The 23,361-nt window shown below is 48.6% G+C and overlaps 1 protein-coding gene across 2 annotated transcripts; it reads right to left on the bottom strand.

Annotated features, from left to right (window-relative positions):
- Window positions 1-5,497: 5,497 nt before the first annotated feature.
- On the bottom strand, window positions 5,498-20,949 carry DRD2 (dopamine receptor D2). 2 transcript variants are annotated; one of them, XM_090027022.1, is made up of 7 exons: window positions 20,640-20,949; window positions 12,789-12,898; window positions 12,169-12,305; window positions 11,001-11,191; window positions 9,510-9,596; window positions 7,949-8,288; window positions 5,498-7,213 (listed from the first exon to the last, which is right to left on the bottom strand). In XM_090027022.1, the coding sequence occupies exons 1-7, from the start codon at window positions 20,919-20,921 to the stop codon at window positions 7,020-7,022; spliced, it is 1,341 nt and encodes a 446-aa protein (XP_089883148.1). In that variant the 5' UTR covers window positions 20,922-20,949; the 3' UTR covers window positions 5,498-7,019. The 2 variants fall into 2 exon arrangements, with proteins under 2 accessions (XP_089883148.1, XP_089883147.1); XM_090027021.1 differs by lacking the exon at window positions 9,510-9,596 and having other exon boundaries at window positions 20,640-20,921.
- Window positions 20,950-23,361: the final 2,412 nt, after the last annotated feature.

Here is a 23,361-nt window from a genome sequence, read left to right on the forward strand (position 1 = left end):
TTTCTTTTCCTGGAGGTTGGGAAAGGTTTTGTGCACGTGCGGAGGAAATATCCTTGAGATATTTTGCATGCAAACCAACTCCGAGGTGGCCAAAGGTGTGGTTTTACTTTCATGCCTTCCAACTTGGGCTGAGACTCAAAGGCCACTTACTCAATTAATCCTTGTATAAATATTGAATGCTCCAGCAGGTGACTGGGAAGAAGAGATGCTCTGTGTGTGTTACCTGCATGCACCATCCAAAGCACCAGACTGTGAGCAAGAGCTTGGCTGAGTTTCAAACTTAAGCACAAAGTTACTGAGGGGAAGGAGAGAGATGAAATTACCATTGGGTTGGGATGGTTGCAGGAGTGCTGAGACCAAGTCTCAGTGTCCACGCTTTCCAAAGGAGAGTGATATACTGCAGTGGGTTCAGGGAAGATCTGCGAGAAGCCTGCAGGATCCAGGAAACAGGCAAAACTTTAAAGATCCAGGAAACAGGCAAAACTTTAAAGAGCTTCAGGTTACTAAAGGCAGGTTGACGTAATTCCCGTTGCCCAAATGCATTTGCTGAGGGACGTTTTCTGATGAATACGACTGTGTTGTCAATGCATATTGCCCCTGAAAATATCTAATACAGAGGGAATACAAAAATCTACACCTCCTGGTTCAGAGATGATACCTTTTATTAGACCAGCTGAGAAATTGCAACAAAAATGATCTTTTTTCTGCATGCTTTGGGGCTCACACACCCTTCATCAGGATCAGGGAACGTTAAAGGTGGTAAGAAGTCCCTGTAAGTAGGAAAACAACTTCATTTTTGCACAGAGGAAGCTGAAGTTGGAAATCTGTCCATGAGAGTCCATAATATAGAGGGAACTGTTTTTAATGTTTTCACTGAGAAATTGAAATCCCCCAGATTTTTGAAGGAAACATTCTGAGTCATACAGACTTGTTTTCCTTTAAAAAACAATACATTTCCAGAAACAACAATTCCTGACCTGTTCCAACACACGGCTCAGAGTGGGAGGCTGGAGGATTGGGATTTTTTACTGGTAGTACGCTGAGAGGAGAATGGGATTCAGTGGCTGGAAGCTGACCTTGCAAGGAGGTGCAGTTAGAGCCGGGTCCTCCAGGCCTCAGCCCCGGGAGCGCTCTTCTAGCATGAGAGAGGTTGCAGCAATGAGGAGCGACGGATGATGCCCCGTGATTCTGGGTGCTATGGCTCCGTTTTGAGGAGCAGCTTGGCATGGTGCTAAGCAAGTCCCAGCTGTGCCAAACAAATGCCTTGAGCTGCCTTGAGCAGAGTTTACATCAAGTGAGCGTACAACGGAGAGGGACAACACGTTGATACCACTGCGTCTTCCCTTTGGTGTACTTAAGAGCATGGCGAAGTCCGTAATGAAGTCTTCGGGGCATGTTCATCTCTAAAAAAAATCCCAGTGCTAAAAATACTGTATTTAGCTTGAAAATTGTAATGCTAGAGCTCCCTGACAGCTTGTATGGATTTTCTCTGCACAAAGAAACATTATTAGTTCGTGGGTGCTGCTAATTGTTTGCTGTTGCAAGCCCGCGCTTGGAAGGAGGCTGTGGGAGCAGGTTGGCTCTGGTGGATATCTTAAAGGTTAACTCCCCACTTTCTGCCTCAGAAAACCAAGCTGACAGCTGTGGATCAATGTCCTGGGCACGCTCGGTCACTGTCTGCACAACTAGACAGTGTCAACAAGGAGCCAGGAAAGTACCTGAAAGCTTGCAAAGAACAATTTTTCCAACTACTTAGTTGGTCTAATAAAAGATATCACATTTATCCAGAGAAGTTTGTCTGCCTGTGAGGAGCAGGTGTTTGATACCAGCAGTCCATGCTGCTGCTGCTCTTTTCTTCAGGCAACTGTTTTCTCTTCACTCTGCCCTTGGTCCCCTACCCTAGCTCCTTTTTTAGAGGCTGAAGGGCCTAAAGAAGCATTAGGACAACCTTAGCTCATGATCAAGGTATCTGGGCACCTCTCTGCAGTAACTATCCATCTGCATGCTCTTATCCCACAATGCTGAAGCTGCAGATGCTAAATAAAATCCCACAGTACGTGGAATATGTAGCTCTCACTGAAAGAGTCTGAAAAAAGGAGTGGGCCTAAGATGGATGGGACCTAGTGTGTAAACCTCTTAGGGCAGGGACTGACTTCATTATCTAGCGTCCAGCACAGTGGGGGTCTGATACATGATGGGGGTCCTCAAGCACGGCACGAACCAGTCGTACCGATAGAAAGCAGGGGCAGAGAGTGTGTCAGCAATAGCCAGAGATGCTGCAATAAGCTCATCATCACGGTAGCAGGTGAACCAGACAATGTGCAGTTGATGTGTAACAGCTGGAGGTGATTACACACTGACCACGTAGCATTTACAAATGCCCGTGAAACTGTACACTCCTGAGCCCTTTACATGGAGCTACGTTTTCCCCAGATAGAGATAGAGAAAGAAGGGTTTTTAAGTCACTGTAGTAACTTCCACATGATTTAATCAACCTGTTGGAGCGATTGCAATTAGTTTGCCCTTTAATCAGAAGGAATAAATGATATCGCAATTGCAATGGAAGCCAGTGGGCAGGCCGAAGAGCCATGCAGGCAGGGTCCACCTGCCTCTAGATAATCCTGCTACTGCACACGGCTACATTGAACTGCTAACGGAGGGAGGAAGGCAGGGCAGGGAGTTCTCATTCAACAGGACCTCAGCTTCACTCATTAAGAAGGAACCATAAACAGGGACCCTAACAAGGATGACAGCAGTTTTTTATGGCTGGACTTCACCTCTAGGCCTTGTTTGTCTCTCAGCAAGGAAGAAATCAGATCTTCTAATTAGCACGAAGTACAAAAATCTCATAACCTTCTCTGGTGCCAGCATGCATGCCTTTCCATGGGTTGCTACACCAGCAGCACGTTCTGGAAGGGATAGAAAAGTGAATCTGAGTCCAGCCACAGCAGTCAGATACTCATCCTGATCCTCTTGCTATGGAGTCAGGCAAGTTGTGGCTCCTCTACTGGATGCGGCAGGCCCTCCAAGTGCCCGCAATGGATGAGACGAGGATATCGGTATATTTGACGGAGTACAAACGCAGAACAAGAGGACGGCTCCCGCTCTGCACTTAATACTATCCCCTGTAGAGCGGGCAGAATAATACTTTCTGACACAAATCAACCCATCTTTCAAAAGGCTTTTCAGCACAATATCACGGGTAGGAATTTGGTGTGAGAGTGGCCTTGCCACCCACAAAACCACAGCGATGCGACTTTAGATGTGGGGCACCTGCATCACAGCTGTTCTGCAAGGCCATTGCGAATCCCAGGTGTTGGGAATGGGGAGGCGAAAGGGCATGGGAATGAATGGGAGAGCTGCTTTTTCCCTGGTGAGCAGGGGTACACCTTCTGGGAGGTGATGTCCTTGTCCAGGGCAGCAGTTCCTAACATTGGGTCACAACACAAATGAGGGTCACGGGGGCAATGTCGGTGGTGCCGCACACAAATGACGAGCCGCTCCATGTCCTGGGAGCTCCCTGGGCTGCCGCTGCTGCCGCGCTCTGCTCCCAGCAGGACGTTGCAGTAAAAAAAGTGTGGAAACCACTGGTCTAGGAGGTAATTCTTGAGAGAGGAAAGCAGATATCAGTGCCAGAGAGGGACTGTTTAGTCTGCAGAAGAGAAGACCGAGGGGGATTGAAGAGCAGCCTTCAGCTCCCTGCAAGAGGGTTGCAAAGAGGCTGGAGCTGGACTGGTCTCAGTGGGGGCAGATGACAGGACAAGGAGCAATGGGCTCCAGTTGCAGCAAGGGAGGTTTAAGTTGGATATTAGGAAAAACTCTCTCACAAGGAGGGTAATAAAGCACTGGAACAATTTACCCAGCGAGGTGGTGGGGTCCCCATCCTTGGAGGTGTTGAAGGCCTGGCTCAACAAAGCCTTGTCTGGGATGATGTAGTTGGGCCTGGTCCTGCTTTGAGCAGGGCGCTGGACAGATGTGACCTCCTGAGCTCCCTTCCCACCCTCACTTTCTATGATTTGATGATTGCAACAGCTCTCTGCTCCACAGGGGAATTAATATTTCAGATGAGTCAAATGACTGTGTTTGGGTCTGGATTTAGTATTAAATGTTCATTTAGGGCAGTTTCTACCCAGGGCCTCAGTCCCCATCCATCCTGAGATAATACCATACAAGATGTGAAACCACAGCATGCAATCTCGATTCTTGCTTTGAGGATTCACCTGATGCTCGGGCCTTGTTCTGGTCCTTTGCCCAGGGGCAGATGTCATCCATGGAGATAACCAACCGCGACATTGCGTCCTGCATTACAAAGGAACTCTGTGCACATTGCTTTCTATTTGTTTTGAATCAATCCGTGGTTGATTTTCCCATTAACTTCCCCCTGTAACGGTTAATGTTGTTGAAAAATTGGACAAGAGGGGTTTTTTTATTAACACAAAATGCATTGACTTCCATTGTTTTGAAATTCTTAATGAAGTCTGGACCAATTCCCATCACGGGATGAGCTCAGCTGGCTCAAGCTGGAACCATTCAGGGGAGAAAAGAAGAGATAATTTCCTTCTCACTCAGAGCCCTGCTCCCAAGATCTCTCAAATTACTGTTTCCAATTTCCTGATCAAAAACGGATTTGATGGTTTCCTGTGCTTTTGTGAGAAAGGATGTTTTTCCTCTTACGCATAATCCTGCTAATGTCACTATAGCAAATCTCTTCTAATCGCTGGATATTGTAGTGTTGACACTAAGGAAAAATTGGCCACATCCTGTCACCCCCTCTTCCATTGCAACATTTCACGCAGGTAGCATCAAGTAACACCTGGGTGGTAGAAGTGAATCTAGTGTTCCCGTGATGGACCCATGCGTCAGCTGTGACCTGAATCAATCTGCAAAACCCCTTTTTCCCTCCCCACATCTTGCCGTGAGCTGGAGATGCTTTTAAATGCTGGAGAGGTGACTTTTTCCATTGAAAGCTGCGGCTATGGAGAGACCTAGAAACATCATGAAGAAGAACCCTTTCCATCCAGCTAGGACCTCCCCTTCCATTTAGCAACATGGTTGAGAGAGACACGACACACTCATCATCTCCTTTTGTGACACATGATTGTCCGATTTGCAGGGTAACTTATTGCACATGTTGCATGTGTTAGTTGCATAGAGGGAAATGCATAGAGAACAGAGGGCGGTTCGTTGCCAAGAGCCTTCAGCAGGCAATGGCTTTGTCTTTCTGCTCCTCTGTTTAAACAGAAAATGGGTGATATTCCCAAACCTTTGCACAGAAAGGAAAAGACCTTTATCCTCAGAGTGCATTTCATACCTTTAAAAACAGCAGATGACTCTAATGCATCTAGCCTGCAGTCGTTCAGACTATCCGGACCCTGAATTTAAACTACAGCCAGGCCTATTTCCATGTCATTTTATTCATTTTGCTGTATTTTATTTACAGAGATATTACAAAATATATTGTGAACTGGGTACAACTGGTAATTACAGCATGGATTTGGCAGCCTGGTTTCGGCTTGGTGAGATGTTGTTGGTGACGGCTTCTCAATTGTTTAAACCATGAAGCACAGACATTAGGGGTAAGGGGTGCTGGAAACATTCAAACAGGAAAAAAACCCTCTTTTCCCAGATGGTCCTAGAGTCCAACTTGTCTAGCTGCAGATCTTCTCCGAACGTTGCCCTTTGCTCTCCCCAGAACACTAGGAGTCAGACTGCAAAGCCCCTTTATGAACAGATACTTTCAAGACTCATTCCCTACAAGTCACTGGGATGGATCATGAGAGAAATTCCTGCTCAGCACGAGTGAGTGGCTTGCAGTCTTGCTTGCTTGTTTTTATAGCGACGTGGTGAAAGACTATCATTGTTAATAGAGATGGTTAGATGCCATCATAAAATGCCTGAAACTTAAAACCTCAGGAGAGGGCATTGCTTTCACTCTTCCCCCAGAGCCCTAGGGAAGGGGGGAGGCAGGATGGCCCGTGAGCAATAGCTACTCTTCCTGGCTTCCCTGTTTTTTTTCTTTAAAGCAAAGCAAAGAGTGGGGGAAAACCCCACCTGTGGCATACATCCTTGCTGTCTTGCTCTGTTGACTTCACACCAGGAATGCACCACTGTTGCTCCTCACTCCGTTTTGCACAATAACCTGCAACGAGACAGGAGATGGAAACGCTGGTGAGCAGGACTTGCTGCCGGGCTGGGTAATCAGTGGGGATGAGTGGTACCCTTGAATCAGTGTGTGTACCATGCAAGACAAGGTAGCGTTTCTTTAGTTTTCTCCCTATTTATTTTTTGGCTTGGGCTTCAGTTCAGTTCATCCTATTTATTCATATTTACATGGGCGGGACAGTGCCGCACGTGACTCACATGGCCCTTCTTCTTGGCACCCGTTTTCCTGTGGACCCATAGGACTGTAGGAATCGGATCTGTAGGTGACAAACCTTCTTAGCCCACTTGGGGCCTTGCTAAGTCTTGGTCTGAAGGCCTCAGCAGTTTGATACTGAACAGGTCAGCTGGAGGTGAAGGCAAAGCTATTGCATGTAGTTCCCGTGAGCTCCAGCTGTCTGGCTCCTATTGCAAAGCGAGCGAGATGGCGGCGTCTTTGGTGAGAGTTGTATCAGTGACGTTAACACGTGAGCAACTGGCAGCCGTGACCGCTCACCACCTGCCGTTGGCTCTGCTAATGTCAGTAATTAATGCACTCGAGGTCAGTTGGCCACAGGCAGGTATCGAATGAGCATGTCTTTGTTTTTGCTTCTGCTTCTTTGAACACAGTGTGAGGGTAGCTCTTGAAAAGTGCCCTTTGGAGTGACCTCTCAGAGTCCAAAGGTCACCTGGGGACGGAGAGATCCTCCCACTCGAAGCCTCTCATTACATCCCAGCTGCATGGATATGGCACTGTCTTAACACTGTGGGCTCCCAGCCCTGTACAAAAACACTCGGCCTCCTTGTGACTCCCTGCTTGCCTGGCGTGCATGGGCGCGTGCATGCGTGGTATAGGTTTTCTTCTCAGGCTGAGTGTTGCCTTAGCAATGGAGGATCTTCATGAAGGCTTTCCGGAACTCGATGTTGAAGGTGGTGTAAATAATCGGGTTGACCGCGCTGTTGACGTACCCGAGCCAGGTGAAGGCGCTGTACATAGCTGGGGGGATGTTGCAGTTGCAGTGTATGTTCAGGATGTGGGTGATGAAGAAGGGGAGCCAGCAAATGATGAAAACACCTGGAAAAGAGGGAAAAGATAAGTCCGAATGTCACCAGCTTTCTTCTGTGGCCCTGGGAGGTTTGGGGGTCACAGAGGGCAGGTTCCTCAAGGACTACATTTCTGTCTGGGCCTCTTCCAAAGCTGTACCACTCGGTATCTCAGCACTGGGATTTCTCAGTGGATGCAAACTGTTTTGCTCAAGAGGGGTTATGCCAGCAGAGAACCTGTTAACTTCTTACTGGACTTCTCCACTATTCGGGATGCAGCCTAGAGAGATGGGAGTCCCTCCCCAGCCACTGGCACTCAGCAGCCTGGAAGCTCCCTGAGTTTGAGGAGGCTGTGGTCTAGGGAAGGAAAGGGAAGAGAAAGCTGCTTGGCTGGGGGTGCGGTGGGCTTTCCTCCTGGCTCTTTCATTGCACAGATATTTCTTATGATTTACCAGTCAGGACCTACTTAAGTTGCAGCAAAACAATGGGTATTTTTTGCAAAGCCGATTTTGCAGGCATTTCCCAGTGGCCCCACCCCTCACTGCTGATTGACAGAGGGCATCTTCACTCGGTCTACGACTTCCTTTGACCCACCCCTTGCTGCTTATTGGTGGAGGGCGCCTTCACTCAGGCTACGTCACTACCCCTTGTTTTCCCTGATTTTATAGGAAATCATGGCCAGTGCTGGCCATTCCCATTAGACGACCAGCCCAGGGCAGCCAATGGCCATTCACAGAAGACAAAGGGAGGCAAACCAAATTCTTACCGAGCACTATAGCTAACATCTGAGTGGCTTTCTTCTCCTTCTGCTGAGAGAGTTTCCTCCTGCTCATGGTTTTGAGGGAGGTCCTAGTCTTGCCGTTGGGCATGGACTGGATCTCAAAGACTTTGGCTGTCTTTGGGTTGTCTTTGGCGTGCCCGTTCTTCTCTGCTTTCACAGGGCTGTTCAAGGGGGACTGCAGGGTGGAATTCACACACTGGTTGGAAGTGGCTGGCACGACTAGTTGGTGGTTACTTGGAGGTGCTAGCTTGTGTTTGGTTTTCTCGGGGGGGCTGGTACTGGACACCATCTCCATCTCCATCTCTTCCACGTGATTCACTGCCTCCTGGACAAGGATCAAATATCCCGAGATAAAAGAAGGTAAATGCACTGTTGGACAAAAGAGTAATAGAGAAGTCCCTGAAGGGCATAGGGTTAGCCCTGTGGAGAAATCAGGCCCCAGTCTGCCTCACTGCTGTAAACCCAGTCCCCTCTGCTCCAATTACCACTGGGTGGAAAAAATTCCAGAGGGATTTTCTTTGTCCTGCGAGTTCCCACCGAATGACCAGATTGCCTCACCTGGCCATGCTGGCGTCTTTTAAGAGCATCAGTCGGCATCCAGCGGGCCTGCTCCTGGGTTGGGACTTAGTGATGAGGTCACAAAAAGTTATAAAAAGGAGTCACCCCATCTCGGAGGGAGGAGACATTTTTGGGATGCTGAAACAAGCAAAAGGCCTTCACAGCTCCATTCGTCTCTGGATGAGCATGTGGGTAACTCATCCGAAATTTAGCCAGTCATTTAGGATTAAGTGAACTAGATGTATATCAGAAGGTCCCCAACAAGCCCATTCTGTTTTGCTCAAGGCGCTGTTTTTTCTAATACTCTTCTATCCTGTACTCCTTCCCCATTCTCCCGCTCTCGGATTAATGAAAGCTATCTGATACAGCACACCTAGCTGTGAATGCTTGAGAGGAGGGGCAGGCCTTTACGCTCCTAGTACAGCTCAGTGGAGTATTACCTGAAAACCTCCTGGGTGACCCCAGGCTATAAGGAGAACCCAGGAATACTACCAGTGGGCAGCCACAGACTGAGAGCTGTTTGAAGAAAGACATCTTTTGCAGGGAAAATGGCTTTCTTTTGGAGGGGCTGTTACTGGATTGAAAGCCAAGATTTTTCCCCCTTAAATATCCATAGGCAATATCAATTTTCAACAAGCTTTCCCCCTCCCCCCCCCAGTTTTTCATAGAAAACACAAAAGAAAAGAAAGAAATGAAAACTACCTACAACAGAGTCTGAAGGCTCAAGAAGGAACCCCCTCTACTCAAGTTAATGGGGTTTGAGTCCAGGTTTTCAAAGCCCTGCAATCCCCAATCTTTTGGTTGTCTCTGGGAAAATGCAAGTGCATCCTTGAAGTGTGGCCAATGCATGGGAATTCCCTTTGTTAACAGAGAAATTTCTTTTCTCAGAACAGAGGAAAATAATCCATCTCCACTTGCTGTGTCCCCTGCAAAGGCAAAGGGAGAAAGGGATGGCACCGAAAGGTTGGCATTCCTCTGTGACACTTACCACTTTCCGCTTATTAACTGGGAAGCTCCCATTGGACTTGACAATGACTGTGCAGAGCTTCACATCTTCTGGATGAGTGCATTTGTCCTAAGGGGGCAAGCATCGACACACAGGTTATGCAAGCAGAGGGCGGCTGGCAAGGGGGTTGTGACAACTTAAACACAAAGCACTGAGCAGGCACGGCCAAGTTTGCTTCAGTGGAAAGGAGGCTGGAAAATTACTCTGGGGAATGAATGGTGGAAGCCAAAGGAGCCAGGAGGACATGTTAACGACCTGGCAGATCCTCAGGCTATTCCTGTCTCTTTGCCTTCACACAACCTTGTTTGCCTAGAACCTGGCTTTTGGGGGAGGCAGCGAGAGAAAATTTGGAGAAGGGGCTGCAAGAGTACGTGGATCCTTTCTCACTTTGTGCCAGAATGGAAATTGGTGGCCAATGGCGTCACCACCCTCTGCTCATACAGGTGCTTCCAGTAGCCAACATGAGCCTCAGACATGGGCAAGTCATGCAGTCTGCATGACAAGTGTGTGTGCAGTGCGTGCACCACATCCTCACATGCATCTGTCTGTGTCTGAGAGCATCACAGCGGTTTCCTTGCTTATGAGCCTCAAGGAGATTGCTAGCTATGGACATCCATGCAGGCTGGGACAGGCCCTCTCCGTGGATACTACAGGGCTGTGAGCAGTGCCCCATTACAGCAGTGCTCATTACAGCTTCAAGTGTCACAGAGCAAGCCAGCCTCTCCCCGAGACATCAGCTGGTACCACAGGCATGCTCGGACTTTGTTTTGGTGGGAAAGAAAGGAAGGCGCCTAATAGGTAGGGTCTCATTTTTAAACAGAGGCAAGAATCAAAGGGTTTGGAGGTCCCTGAAATCCTTTGGTTGAAATTTTAACCAAATTCTGGGGTGGGGGGGATTAGCCTTGCACTTTAAGGCTAGGCCGCCGGCTCGACCTCTGGGATGAAGAAAACATTTAATAGATTTCATAGACATTAGGGCTGGAAGAGGCCTTGTGAGATCATTGTGTCCAGCCCCCTGCCCAAGGAGCAGGAAGTCAGCGGGGGTCAGATCACCCCAGCTGGATGCATCCAAGCATTGCTTAAAGGTATCCAGAATAGGTGCGTGCACCTATTTCCAATAGCTCGGTGCAGCTCCTGCATCCCCATGTCCCAGAGCTGTTGGGAGGGACTGATTCAGAAAGCACCACAGACCCCAGGCCCTCAGTCAACCTCTTAACCCCACCTCAAAGACTCGGGAGGGAAAGCGGACTCAGCACTTCCCATGGCAGGCATTCCCTGAAGTTGGGGGAAACCTGGCACCGCCAGACTCAACCAGGACTCCCAACTAGGCCAAGGCACCACATCCACCTCCACAATCCCGCGCTGTACTCGCACCAAAAAGCGTCGCTCTGGGAGGCGGGGGCACTCTGGGGAGAGTGGGAGTAGGAAGGGGGAGAGGATGGAGATGGGGTGAGCCGAGATGGGTCTGGTTACCTTCAGCGGGGCCTGCGTGTCAGAGTCCGGGCCGAGAGTGGTGCGCTTGGTGTTGACGCGCTTCCGGCGCTTCCGGAGCACTATGTAAATCTGCACGTACACCAGCAGGGTGACAATGAAGGGGACGTAGAAGGAGACGATAGAGGAATACACAACAAAGGCGGGATTGGCAATGATACACTCATTCTTGTCTGGAAGACACAAGAGATTGCAGGAGCATTGTCCCAGCTGTTAGGAGCTATGACCACCATTTCTCTCTGTCTCTCTCTCTTGCTGAAGACTCCAGCACCTCCACACTGTCGCTTAAGGAATCACACACCCAACTCCCCTGTAAGTCAATCAGGGCATCTAGTTTCATCAGGGTCCTTTCAAAATCACAGCCCAAGTGCTCTAATAAGAGATTTTAGAGCCCATTAGAGGGGCTTGCATGCTTGCATTAGGGCCCAAGTGCTCTAATAAGCGATTTTAGAGCCCATTAGAGGGGCTTGCATGCTTGCATTAGGGCCCAAGTGCTCTAATAAGAGATTTTAGAGCCCATTAGAGGGGCTTGCATGCTTGCATTAGGGCCCAAGTGCTCTAATAAGAGATTTTAGAGCCCATTAGAGGGGCTTGCATGCTTGCATTAGGGCCCCAGTAGTTGTCACTGGAGGGGAAAGGGCTGTCATGCAGGTGCTTCTCCTGTAGAAACTGGGCTGAAACCAGTTTATGAAGTGCAACTAGCTGGATCTCAGTTCAGGACCGTGAGCTACATGTGAGTGAATGGCTGGCTTAGCCTCAGGCTGTTGGCTGTCCAGTCTCCCTAACAAATCAGCCACTGAAATTTCTCTTCCCTGCTGTGCCAATTAAGTTATCTACTCATTAGTAAAGTGCTCACTGTTATTATGGCTGTAAGGTATTTTCTTTGGGTGTTGGGGCTGGTTTATGCCAGGACAGTAAACCAACACGAGGGACATTGGTCTGGAGAAGGGAGAGATGGAGCTGATTCAGGGCCAGGGGACCAGCAGAGGTGTGTATGGGCTGGCACGGGGTAGGGCAGCCAGAACAAGAGGAAGGGGGCACGCTCACTAAAACTCCCAGCCCTATCCAGACAAGCCCCTCTAGGGACTCAGAAGGCCATAGGAGCGTGCAACATGGAGGACAGCTAGCTGCGAGGGGGCATGCTGCTCACCTGTGTTGTTGAGTCCAAACAGAAGCGGGCAGGAGATGGCAAACGACAGGACCCAGACCACGGCAATCATGACGGTCACTCTGCGCTTGGAGCTGTAGCGCGTGTTGTAGAGCATTGGCATTGCCACTGCCGTGTACCTGTGAGGGAGAGACAGACCTAGTGTGTCATGACCCTGGCAGGGCTGGGGACTTGTACTGGTGAGCCCTTCTGGGACCCTGCCTCAATCGGGGCCAGATTTGACTTTATGAGTCTCCCGGCGGTCACTAGCACTCTGGTTGTGGCGTGACTTTATTTTGGAGCATGTGACGGTGTAACACAAATGCACTGCAGTTTCCAGCACCTTTTCCTGCAGGACAGAGGGCCAGGCAGCAGCCCAGGTCACTCCCTGTGGATTACTGCTGCCCCCGGGGCCTCTGCTCCATCATTTCCACACATGAGCACCACACAAGCTGGCTCTCTCGGGGCTGGGTACAACAGCCTGCCCAGAGTCCCTGAAGCTGGACCCCAGAACCTGAATTAGCTCCTTTAGGGCACACAGACATGTCATTTTGTGCTAGCCACATTGCCAGCAGCCACGCCGAGCTGGACAGGAATTCCCCTCTGGCCCGTGGAGATCTCACCTGTCAATGCTGATGGCACAGAGGTTGAGGATACTGGCAGTGCACATCATAACATCCAGGGTGACGAAGATATCACAGTGGATCCGGCTAAATCTCCACTCCCCAACCACCTTGCAAGAGAGGAAATTCAATGAAGGCATTTGCTCAGGCAGCTGAGGTCCAAGAGCTCTGCGGCCCAACAGCGCCCTTACTGCAAAAAGGCTGTTGTTGGTTTTGAAGAGTTACTCAGGCCAGTTTAAATGAGAGCACAATTTTGTCCACAGGAATCAAAGATTGAAGCTTGCCTATACTCCTCTGAGTCTATGCAGGATGAGCAGCTCCCAGGGCTTTGTCCTGCCTGCTCTAAAAGTCCCAGTGCTGAAGCTTCCTCCAGGACACTGTGCTATAGGTCTGGTTCTTCTTAGGCTGTTTCCCCTCAGATATAGCCTGATTCTATCTTCCCTAATTCCACCTTAATTCATGATTCTCACAACCCATGCGGCAGACACAACCTAGGACCAAAATTAGGCACAAAATCAGAAAATACAGCTTCCCTTAAAGTCGATGTGAGTTATGCGGTTGCTCAACTCAGCCCAAAGGCATTACTGAAAAAAAGAACCCCAAACCCTGCATCATAAACAGCCTTAAGCTGCGGTGGCAATTCTAGCAAATTGTAAATGTTTTCCGTAAGGATCTTTTTGCAATTATGTGCAGCACAGTGCAGTAATGGGCATAGATAGCACAGTGCAATCCTACTGTTTCTTCATTAAAAAAAAGACATAACCCCCATATTACTCTGTCATGAATGAAGATGGTTTTAAATTCAAAGAAAGAGTTCTTTGACATACATTACTTTTCATGGTTAAGATAGAGAGCTAATTATAATATTTCCAGTTTTCTCCCACCCCCCTTCCCTTTTCTTACGACTAAAACCAGAGTTTGGTAATTAAGTCAAATGGTGAGTAGTAGAAGTACTGTATGCAACAGTATTTGCAGGGGAAAAAAAGCTGTATATTTCTTGAATATAAATAACTAAGATTCATACTGAATTTGAAATGAGAATGAATAAGAAATCTATTCTTCACAGTTCTTTCTGAGCTCTAATACATAACCATCACCAGGAGGAGGAAGGGAGCAACTCCATTAAAGTCTGAATGAGAGAGGAATACTCAGCTATGAAAAAAGCACTTAAAGGACAAAGTCACATAAGTAAATTAGTTTGATTAGAACTTGCCCAGAGGCCAAGATTTGCCAGCCAGCTATGAACCAACGCTGCTGTCAGCTGTCTGCCCTCAACTGAACAGACCGGAGTTTGTAGAGGACACCGAGGGGCTGATTCCACGTTTCTTGCAGGCAGCGTGCCGTGGTAAGCACGCCAGGGAGGGGACATGAAGGACCCAGCACTGCCATGTCTGTGAGGCGTCGCTGTGGCTGGGGTGGGTACATTGATGATCACGGCTGACCGGACCCGATCGGAAATTCTGTCCAAATTGTTCCTTTGCCTATGGGAAATGCTTCATTTTGACCGAATGCCATTTCTGGACAAGAAAAAGCTTCCCCTGGAATACTGCACAGAAGAGCCCAGACTTTCCTTCCCAGCTGCTGTTGCATTGCCCAAAAGAGCACAGTGGTGATCCCATTTTGCAGAGCAGAAAGCCTTTTTGAAGGCTTTTCTTATGGGCCCAGGAAATCCTAGCTTCAAGCACTGAAGGCTTCGTATACTCCAGAGCTGGAGCTATCTGCTCTGGCGGCGGTGCTAAATTCTTCCGCTTTGTGTCCTTGGGTCTCATACGTCTCACAAGCTCCGTGATTTTGTGTGCTGTTCCTTGCACCCCACCCTGTGATGGGACAAGGACGACAGGGCCCATTTCAGAGAGTGCTGTTCTCACGACTGTGATACTAAGGACGGGGGGCGGTCTGCCTCTTGGCAGCTTTAAACTTGAACTTCATCAGTCTCGTTTATCTGTTGGGCCCAAGCCATGTTAGATGGATGCATTTGTCCCTGTTCAAACACCAGAAAACAACCCCAATCACTTTGACATCTAGGAAAATCATGGGAAGCTGCTGATGCCTCAGGCTAAAGTACCCGGCACTAGGGCTCGAGGGGGGTTGTCATTGCATTAGCAGTAAATCACAGCTATAGTTCAATGCAGGCCTAAATTCAGCTACTAATGAAGCAGGGAACTACGCATGAGCTCACTGAAGGAAAGGGGTTTAAGTCCATTTTACATCAGCTTGGCTTTTCCAGTCCAGAACAAGGATGGGAGAGAACCCAGGGCGGAGAGGACAAGATCTCACCGCTTCTTTTGAAAGTAGGTTGCTGTGGGCAAGGACCATGACTTAGCAGAGCATGAGCTAATCCTGAGGACGTTCACAGCCACACCTGACATCTTCAAAGCACCAGGCAAACATTCATTTTCTCTGGCGATAATTAGTTACGTGGCCTCCTGACAGCCCGTGTCACATCAGCGCTTTTTCTTGCTTGCTTGCTTTGCGCTGGTGCAGTCACAGGCAGATTGTGGCTTCTCTTCTTTCCTTTCCCCACCGCGCAATCCAGCACTTAATCTTTTTCTCACATCCATCACGCTCCAGGTCTTTCTTTGGCCCTTTCTTTCAGCAGGCAATTCCTCCCGGTGCTCTGGAAGTTGTAGTACGAGCCTCAGCCAGACAGCCTTCCCAAAGCATGGCCTGTTGTGCAAAGCTGAACCCTCAGTCCTTAATTAAATGTAGCAGGTGCCATTGGGAGACTCTATGGCAGGGGTTACAGCCAAACAGGGTTTGGAAAGTTTCTCAGCAACTTCAGTTCTACTTCACTGACCTGTGACGAAGCACAGAGCTCCTTCCCCCTCTGCCTAGTGGGGAAGCCTGGCAGAGCACGAACTGCTGTTCCTACTCCCTTGACTAGCATGTCTGTCTTGCATGGTTGGAAATGATGGCCTGGCTTCTGCAGACACTTATCTCCTTGATAAGCATGTCATTTAGTCTTTGGAAGACGCTTCAGATCACAACCCTGCCCAGCATAGGTTTGTGCCATTAATTAACCCCCCAGATAGAGTTTTAGCTTGCGTGTGGTCAGCCAGAACGCCCTTGGAGCACGCGGAGCTGTGGCCCCGAGCGGAGTCCTGTTGAACAGCCCTCGGAGAAGCAAATTGCATTCCCACCCAAGATCTCTGTTGGCCCAAATAGCTCCGAGTGGCAATGAAAAGCACTTCAGTGCCTCATACAGAAACAGATGCCAGTTTGTCCCACTGATTTGGGAAACCAGACACAACTCCGACTCCAGGTGTTTATACGCTCCTAATCCCTATCATGCCTGGGCACCTCACAGTCTTTAATGGGTTGTATCCAGCACCAGGCTGTGATCTTGGGACATGCTATTATCTCCCAGTTACAAATGGGACGTAGCCTGCCATGCATATCCTTCCACTTTGCCCTTCATTGCCATCAGAATAAGTCTTCAGGGTCAAGGTTCCAGATGGCCGGGCCCTGGTGCTCCCTGCAGCAACCTGACCTATTCAGATGCAAATCCTGAATCTGTTCAAAGGCAACAAGGTTGATCCTGTCAGCTGGGGAGGAGGAGGATTTAGACAGCGCTTTTCCAATGTCAGTGAGCTGTTAGCAAGTTCCCCACAATCCCTGCATGGCTCAGGATCCACGTGGATGGGCTCAGCATCACATGGTAGTTTAGAGCAGTCTAGTAATGCACATAGGCCAGAGATGATCCCTGGGATTTAATCACCCCTAGTTGGAAAACTTGAATCAGGGCCTGGACCTATCTTTCACTACCAGCATGAAAGGATGAATCCAAGTCTTGTGTGAGCTCCTCTACCACTACTTCATTTTCTACCCCCCAACCCTAACCCTTTCTCTTCCCAACTAGAGCCATCTTCCCCTCTGGCATGGGCAGGGGACAGCCACTGCCATAGAGCTAAGCTGCAATGATAGTTAGACTGGAGAAGTGATTCCAAGTTAAACCAGGACCTGGAAGGTGCTGGCTTGAGACCCACTTGGAGGTTAGGGAATCCAGTGGGAAATGAAGAGGCCCAGGCTAAAACTGTTATTAGAATAAGTAGCCCAAAATCTCATTTGTGCTTCCTAGAACACAGTGCATGTGTTTACACATTCATTAATGCACCGAAGTTACTGCACATTAAGTTTAGTGCTCGGATGGCCAAGTACTAAATCAATGCACAATAACTTGTGCTACTGTGCAGTAGCACCAGTGCATGGGTTTTTAATGATGCTTTCTGTGCAGTAGCCTAATATTACTGTGCAGTAGTGTATTAGCACAGTTTTGGCCCAGCACGCTACTGCACAGCGTTATTAAGCTGCACAGTTAACGCCTTGTGTAGACGCACCCAGTGAAAACTTCCTGCGCCTGCATAAATGCAATCAACTTCTTCATCAGCACTGAGTCAGCCTGGTGGCAAGAGATCCTACTGGCAAATTAATAGCAGACTGGCCTGGATGAAAACCAGGGGCACTCTTGGATCAGTGGGGAGCCGCCGGAAGTCAGGACATCGGGAAGGGGCAAGTCCCATGACTGGGCCTCTCCTGACTGCCACGACAGAGACACATTTAAGGAAGCAGAGGGAGAGTCTCAGAGGCCTACGCAGGTTGTGGCTCCTGCTCACCCGCACAGGATGGGTGCAGCAGCTACCCTGTTGTGATGGTCATTGCTCCGGTTCACTCTGCATAGGCCTAATGGCAGCGTGGAGTCCATTCCTAATTCCTCCGGGCTGGCAGCCGCTGATGGAAAACGCCGTTCGCTGTGCTGTGAGGACTGAGCTTGCCGGGGGCGATAGCTGACGGACCGCGTGGCTCTAACTCGTATCGTTCTGATCAGATTCTCCCTGCACTAACTGTACGAGAGCGAACGCTATAGCAAAATGATCTCTCCTTCTGGGCTGCAGCATGAGTTGTGGGAGGTAAAGTGCAAATCAGTCTTCATCCTGCTGACTGGGGCTTTTCGGTTTTCCTAATACACAGTCAGATATCTTGTTCTCTTTTCCCTCCTGTGATGCAATCAGAATGATTTCTGCAGTGAACTAGAATCCCTGCCTAGGAGGGTGCAGGGGGCAGGATTATCATAGTATCACAATGCATTGCTATGCAGCATTTTCCCAAGCAGTTCTCAATGAGAAACGGCTCACACTGAAGCTAATGTGGGTATTAAATCCCTCCATCAGCGGCTCTGTAACAAGGTACTATGTGTACCTGGCCACGTGGAGTGCCAGTGTGGTTAGGCAAAAACCCAAATTGTTGCTAAACTGATGATTTAAATTGATAGTTTTGGTGATAAAGCAGTCACACGAGCAAGTGTAGCAGACCCAGGCTAACCCTCAGTAGCCAAATCCCTGAGCAACTCCAGTCTGCTGCAGTGAAATGGCACTCAGCTGCCTGGCCAAGCAGACTCTTCTCCTTTCTTTGACCCCGTTCCTAATGGGATGGCATGTGGGAATGCCTCTCTTTGACTCCAGGGCTGGAGACTAGATTAAAGTCCAGTAACTCAGCAGCAAGTGAATTAAAATCAGGGTTCTTGCTGTGAAACAAGGATGAGAGAGAGGTCCCAGGGAAAGGCTTTTCATCTGCAGCATGAGTGTGTATCAGTGATTATTATTTATACCGCAAAGCAATAACGAGACAGCTGTAGCTCCCTTGAGCCCAGTACTACAGAGCACTTAACTGCATGCTTCACATAAAGCATGTGGACAGCTCCGGTCACTTCAATGTCATTAATCATGTGCTTGACTTTAAACATATGCTTGTATGCTTGGCTGGGACCTCCTGCCTGGGTAGACAGCAATTTGACTTCTTCCTCGTACATCTGCAAACGGAAAGCTGTAGGAAAACCCTCCAGGTTGTCTCCCATTGCAGGCACTTCTAAAAATATGCACTGGTGGAATAGCACTTATTTATTTGTTCTGTTTTGAAGAAATTGTGTAGGGAAAATGTGTTTGATGAATATTTAGAGCTGAGATGGAGCCCAAGCACCAGCAGAGCAAACTTTTATTTTCCCTCTTGCTAGTATGCTTCCCCCTGACCCTGAAGGGGAGGCTTTCTAAATATTTAGCACAGTAATGAGGGAGTAGAGGAAAAAACAGAAGTCCAGGCTCTGTGGCCCATTGCAAACTTGGCCTCTTCCAGAGCAGATGCCCAGTAGTGGCCTACTAGGAGACTGATGTGGATGCCACCCATTTGTGTCCGGATTGAAGATCCTTCCAGCTTCCTTCACGCAGGCTACCAGCCAGCATCAGAGGGAGCACTGTAAAGTTTTTGGCAACCTGAATAAAGCATCTCCAGTTGTGCTTTGCCCTAGGTGTTATGCATGAGATGTGTTCCTGCGGCATAGAAGACCCGCAGGAGGCCTAACTACAACTTACCTCACTTAAGTCATTAAGTAGCACATAAAACTTTGAGCTGGTTCTTGGACAAGAGATGAGCAGTACCCTATGTTAATTGTTCAGTAGCCTTTTCCCCTTTTTCTTCCAGTCTCCAAAGAAAATGAATATCCTCCTCCCTTTTTCTCAATCTCGCACCCACACATCAACATTTTTAATGCACCGAAGGACAGGAGGCACCTTGTTGTTTCTATTATCCTGCACCTGATGCAATTTGCAATTTCTAGCTATTTACTGTTCCAAAACTCATTTGACATGAGCTAATCGCTCGGCATTTGTGGAATTTTGCGTTCTCACAAAACACTTGTGCCATTCAAACCTGGCTCGACGCACGCTTCTTTATACCGATGTGACACTCAGACAGCAGTAATGCAACAAGTAGCTCTCTTGAGATTCTGCTTTTCTCGTATATTGTGACACAGTGGCATAGCATTTACATCTGATACGTGCCATCACACCTTTTCCCTTCTGCTATGGGTCCTAAGAACTACGCTAAATGAATGGTTGGTATTCTGCAGACTATTCATATGACACTGGGAAGTGGATAAGGGCCCTGCCTGGGACCAAGTATGCCCTTCAGATATCAGTGTATCTTTTAAAATTGCATCGGGGCCTGTATCCCTCCTTAGTGGCTTCATCTTGGGGAACAGTTTTTAGAAGGGCTTGGAGCCAGGTTTCCAGGCCTTCAGCACTTATGACTGGCCAGATTATTTCTAAAGGCTCTGCTCCCGTTTATCTAAATGATGGCCACCTTTTCAAATGCAGTTGGTTTAGGCTGAGATTTCCCCCTCCCTCCCTCTTTCTCTCTCAAATCAAGATGAGCCCAACTCCACCAGCAGAAAAGAAATATATTTCCCTCCAAAGTGTGTGTGAATAATCAACATGCCGTGTGCACTGCTCATGCACTCACGAGCATGAAATGAACTGACACCATTTCTGCTCCCTGCAGCAGGCCGTTCACCAATCTTTTCTATTGTGGGACAAGGGGCCATCCTGGCAGGTGCCATCCATTATGGAAAAGGAGCCAGTATTTTCACTAGCTGCTCTTGTTGGGCTTTCTGGCTTCTTTGAAAATTGCCATTGGCCAAAATACCAGTTCCTTTCTCTGGTGAGCAAGGTTTCAATGTTCCCTTCTAGTGGAGACAGTTCTATTGTAAGACGACAATACCGCACTCAGGACTGTGTATTTACCACTGCATTCACCAGATCCTAACACAGAAAGACCCCTGATTGCTAGAGCAAGGCAGCTCTTCAGATTCTTACTGCCCTGCAAAGAAAGGATCCCTAATGAAACCCAGACTGGGAGAACTGGCAATAATTTTTTGGTGATATTAAAAGCCTGTATTGTACTTTTCCAGCCAAAGAATGTCAAAGCACTTTGCAAACTGATTCAGGAAAGCACCTGATTCAGACCAGATGTACAAGGCATGCTGGCTTTGCACAGGACATGCTACACACCCATGTCACTTACCTCCAGGTAGACCACCCAGGGCATCACCAGCGTTGCTACGAGTAGATCTGCCACGGCCAGGCTCACGATCAGGTAGTTAGTGGTGGTCTGAAGGGCTTTTTCTCTGGACACGGCCATGCACACCAGCACGTTGCCAAAGACGATGACGAAGATGAGGAGAGTGAGGAGCATGGCGTAGTAGTTGTAGTGAGGCTTCTGCTCTGCGTCGGACCCATTGAGAGGCTTACTCCAGTTCCTGTTGCCAATCTCATTGTTGTACCAGGACAGGTTCAGGGGATCCATGAAGGTGAAAGGTGCCAGGTTCCAACTTCACCCTGCCACAAGGAAGAAGCCAAACGACAGTCAGGGACATAGCATAAAACATCAGCCATGCGTGCTGGCTCGGGGAGTCGCAAGCTGCTATCCTGTAAGCAAGGAGGCTTTGCAAGGGTTATGCTATTCAATGCATTCAGCGATCTTATGCTGAAGATGCTCTGGACTAAGGACTGGGGAGCTCTTGACTGCATATCTGTCATGTGGACAAGTCACTGATTTTCTCTGTGCCTGCGCTATGGAGGTAACACCTTTCCTGTCTCACAGAGGTATTGTGAGACAGAAGCCATTTACATACCGGGGGGCTGGCATGCTACAATGATGGTGATGCCGGAGTGCTGTGCTGGGCAGATGAGACCTGAGAGAAGGGAGGTGCTTTAGAGAATGGAGGTTCAATCTCATCATAGTTAGCTGTCCTCAGTGCAATTGCACATTTTGTACCAACTGAGAGTTTGCCCTCCCCTGCACGCCCCTAGGGGAAAGCTATTGCATCCTTGCTTTTTGGTGTATTAACAAGATGACTTTGGCTTTCCCGTTGTCAAACAGCCCCTCTCTCCCGTGCAAACCCTTCTCCCAACCACAGCAGCGGTGTTGAGCTGACAGGATCTAGCCTCTCCTTTCCACCCTCCCCTGACCTCCTGCTATCTCACGTGAACAAGGGGCCCAAATAAAGGGTGGCAATTTCAGATCAGGGTCTGCCCGCATTTGTTTAGATGGCTTTGTGGCCGCAAGGAAATCCAGAAAATCTCTAATTACAAGACTGACATTTGCAAAGCGGCCGGGCAGCTGGCACAGCAGCAAGGAGGAGGCATTGGGCCCAGCTGGTGAGCTGGCCCAGCTGCAATCAGAGCAGCTCCTTGCGTGGCTAATGCATTAAGCTCTTATTATCCTGCCCAAGTCATTTTTCCTTTCATGCTTTTTTAGAGCATTTCCTCTGCCACGTGTTGGTTTTTCTTGCTCTTCATTAAAATGAACACGCTAACAGTGAAAGTATAAACAGGCCACGGCTTTCTCTGCCTCTTGGCTTCAAATGATCATCTGCTGGAGCTGACGTGCCTACGGGAAGATCACAGCACAATCTCTGGCTCTGATATCATCCTGTGTGTCTTGATGCAAAGATCTGTTTTTCCATGAGGCACTAGACAAGCTGGGGTCAGCTCCCCTAAGCTGAGTCAGGCTGGGGGATCACATGAATGAGGGATCTTGGAAGATCCCTGCCGATGAATAGTGATGTGATGGGCGACACTTTTCCTTTTCAGAAATTACTGCACCATCCTTGTTCAACACTGAGTTAAAATCCATTAAAGACACAAAAACCTTCCATTCTGGGAGATACGAGAGCTATCCTGTGTGATACTCAGTTGATCTAACCATCTAGCTTTGATCAGCATCTGCGGCGGCATTCTCCACCCCTTGCCAGCGGCACCAAACTGTTGACACTTGTTGGGATCTGGCTCAAAACTTGCCTTTGTTTTAAAATCTCTAATATTCCTTGTGTAGGCAAAGCCACAGACAGCATCCGTCCAGAAGAAAGAACAGATAAGCAAGGAGATTGATCTTAATGTTGAGCGCTCTACGCCAGGGATCAAAACCCAAGTAGCAGCCAGGCTTTGACAAGCTCCTCGTTTCTAAGGAGAGCGTGTAATCCACCAAATGTCACTTCCAACGGGATTAAAACTCACTCCTACATTTGAGAGAAAACTCTGGCTGCCTAGTCCATCCCCCCCCCACCCCCCACCTGTACTGCTGTTTTCCAATTAACACCCTGCAGCCTGGGGGATTTTTCCTCCAGGTGAAGCTCATGTGAGAACTTCATGATGTGCAGACATTGCTAAAAGGTGCTTCAGGAAGCAGCATGTCTTCAAGAAGTCAGCCCACCCGCCCCCGTGTGATTTTTTTTTTTTTCCCAAATGAGATGGCTTCTGCTGTTCCACTTCAGGCTAACAACCGAGGCATTTGCGATAATGATGTTGCTGTTGAGCCATCAGTGAAAGGGGTTATTCACATGTTGTTTGTATCTTCCGGGGAGCTAGTAACTATTTTCAGTACTTGGTTTTTGTGGGGATGCTTGCATTGATTATGATACCTGTTAAAACACAGGCCAAAAGCGCCCAGCAATTTTAGGTGGCCAAAAAATTCATTGCCGCAGGTGCGCAGAATGGGAAGTAATCGGAGATTAACTTGTTATGTGCTGGTTCTCTCCCTGCACCTGCTGTCAACTTAGAGCATACTGAAACCAGTAGACTGTTAACTCAGGGACACGCAGCAGCAAACGAGGTTTGGGATTCACCAGCCAGTGGGTTCTGCTTGTTTTGTGGCCATACTGACAAGCCCTAGCTGAGGTCAGGGTCCCATTGTGCCAGGTGCTGTAGACACATGGAGCAAGAAACAGTCTCTTCTTCCAAAACCA

This window comes from Crocodylus siamensis, chromosome 14, assembly GCF_052110815.1.
Source record: "Crocodylus siamensis isolate JL-2025a chromosome 14, ASM5211081v1, whole genome shotgun sequence".
In the NCBI taxonomy this organism is placed as follows: Eukaryota; Metazoa; Chordata; order Crocodylia; family Crocodylidae; genus Crocodylus; species Crocodylus siamensis.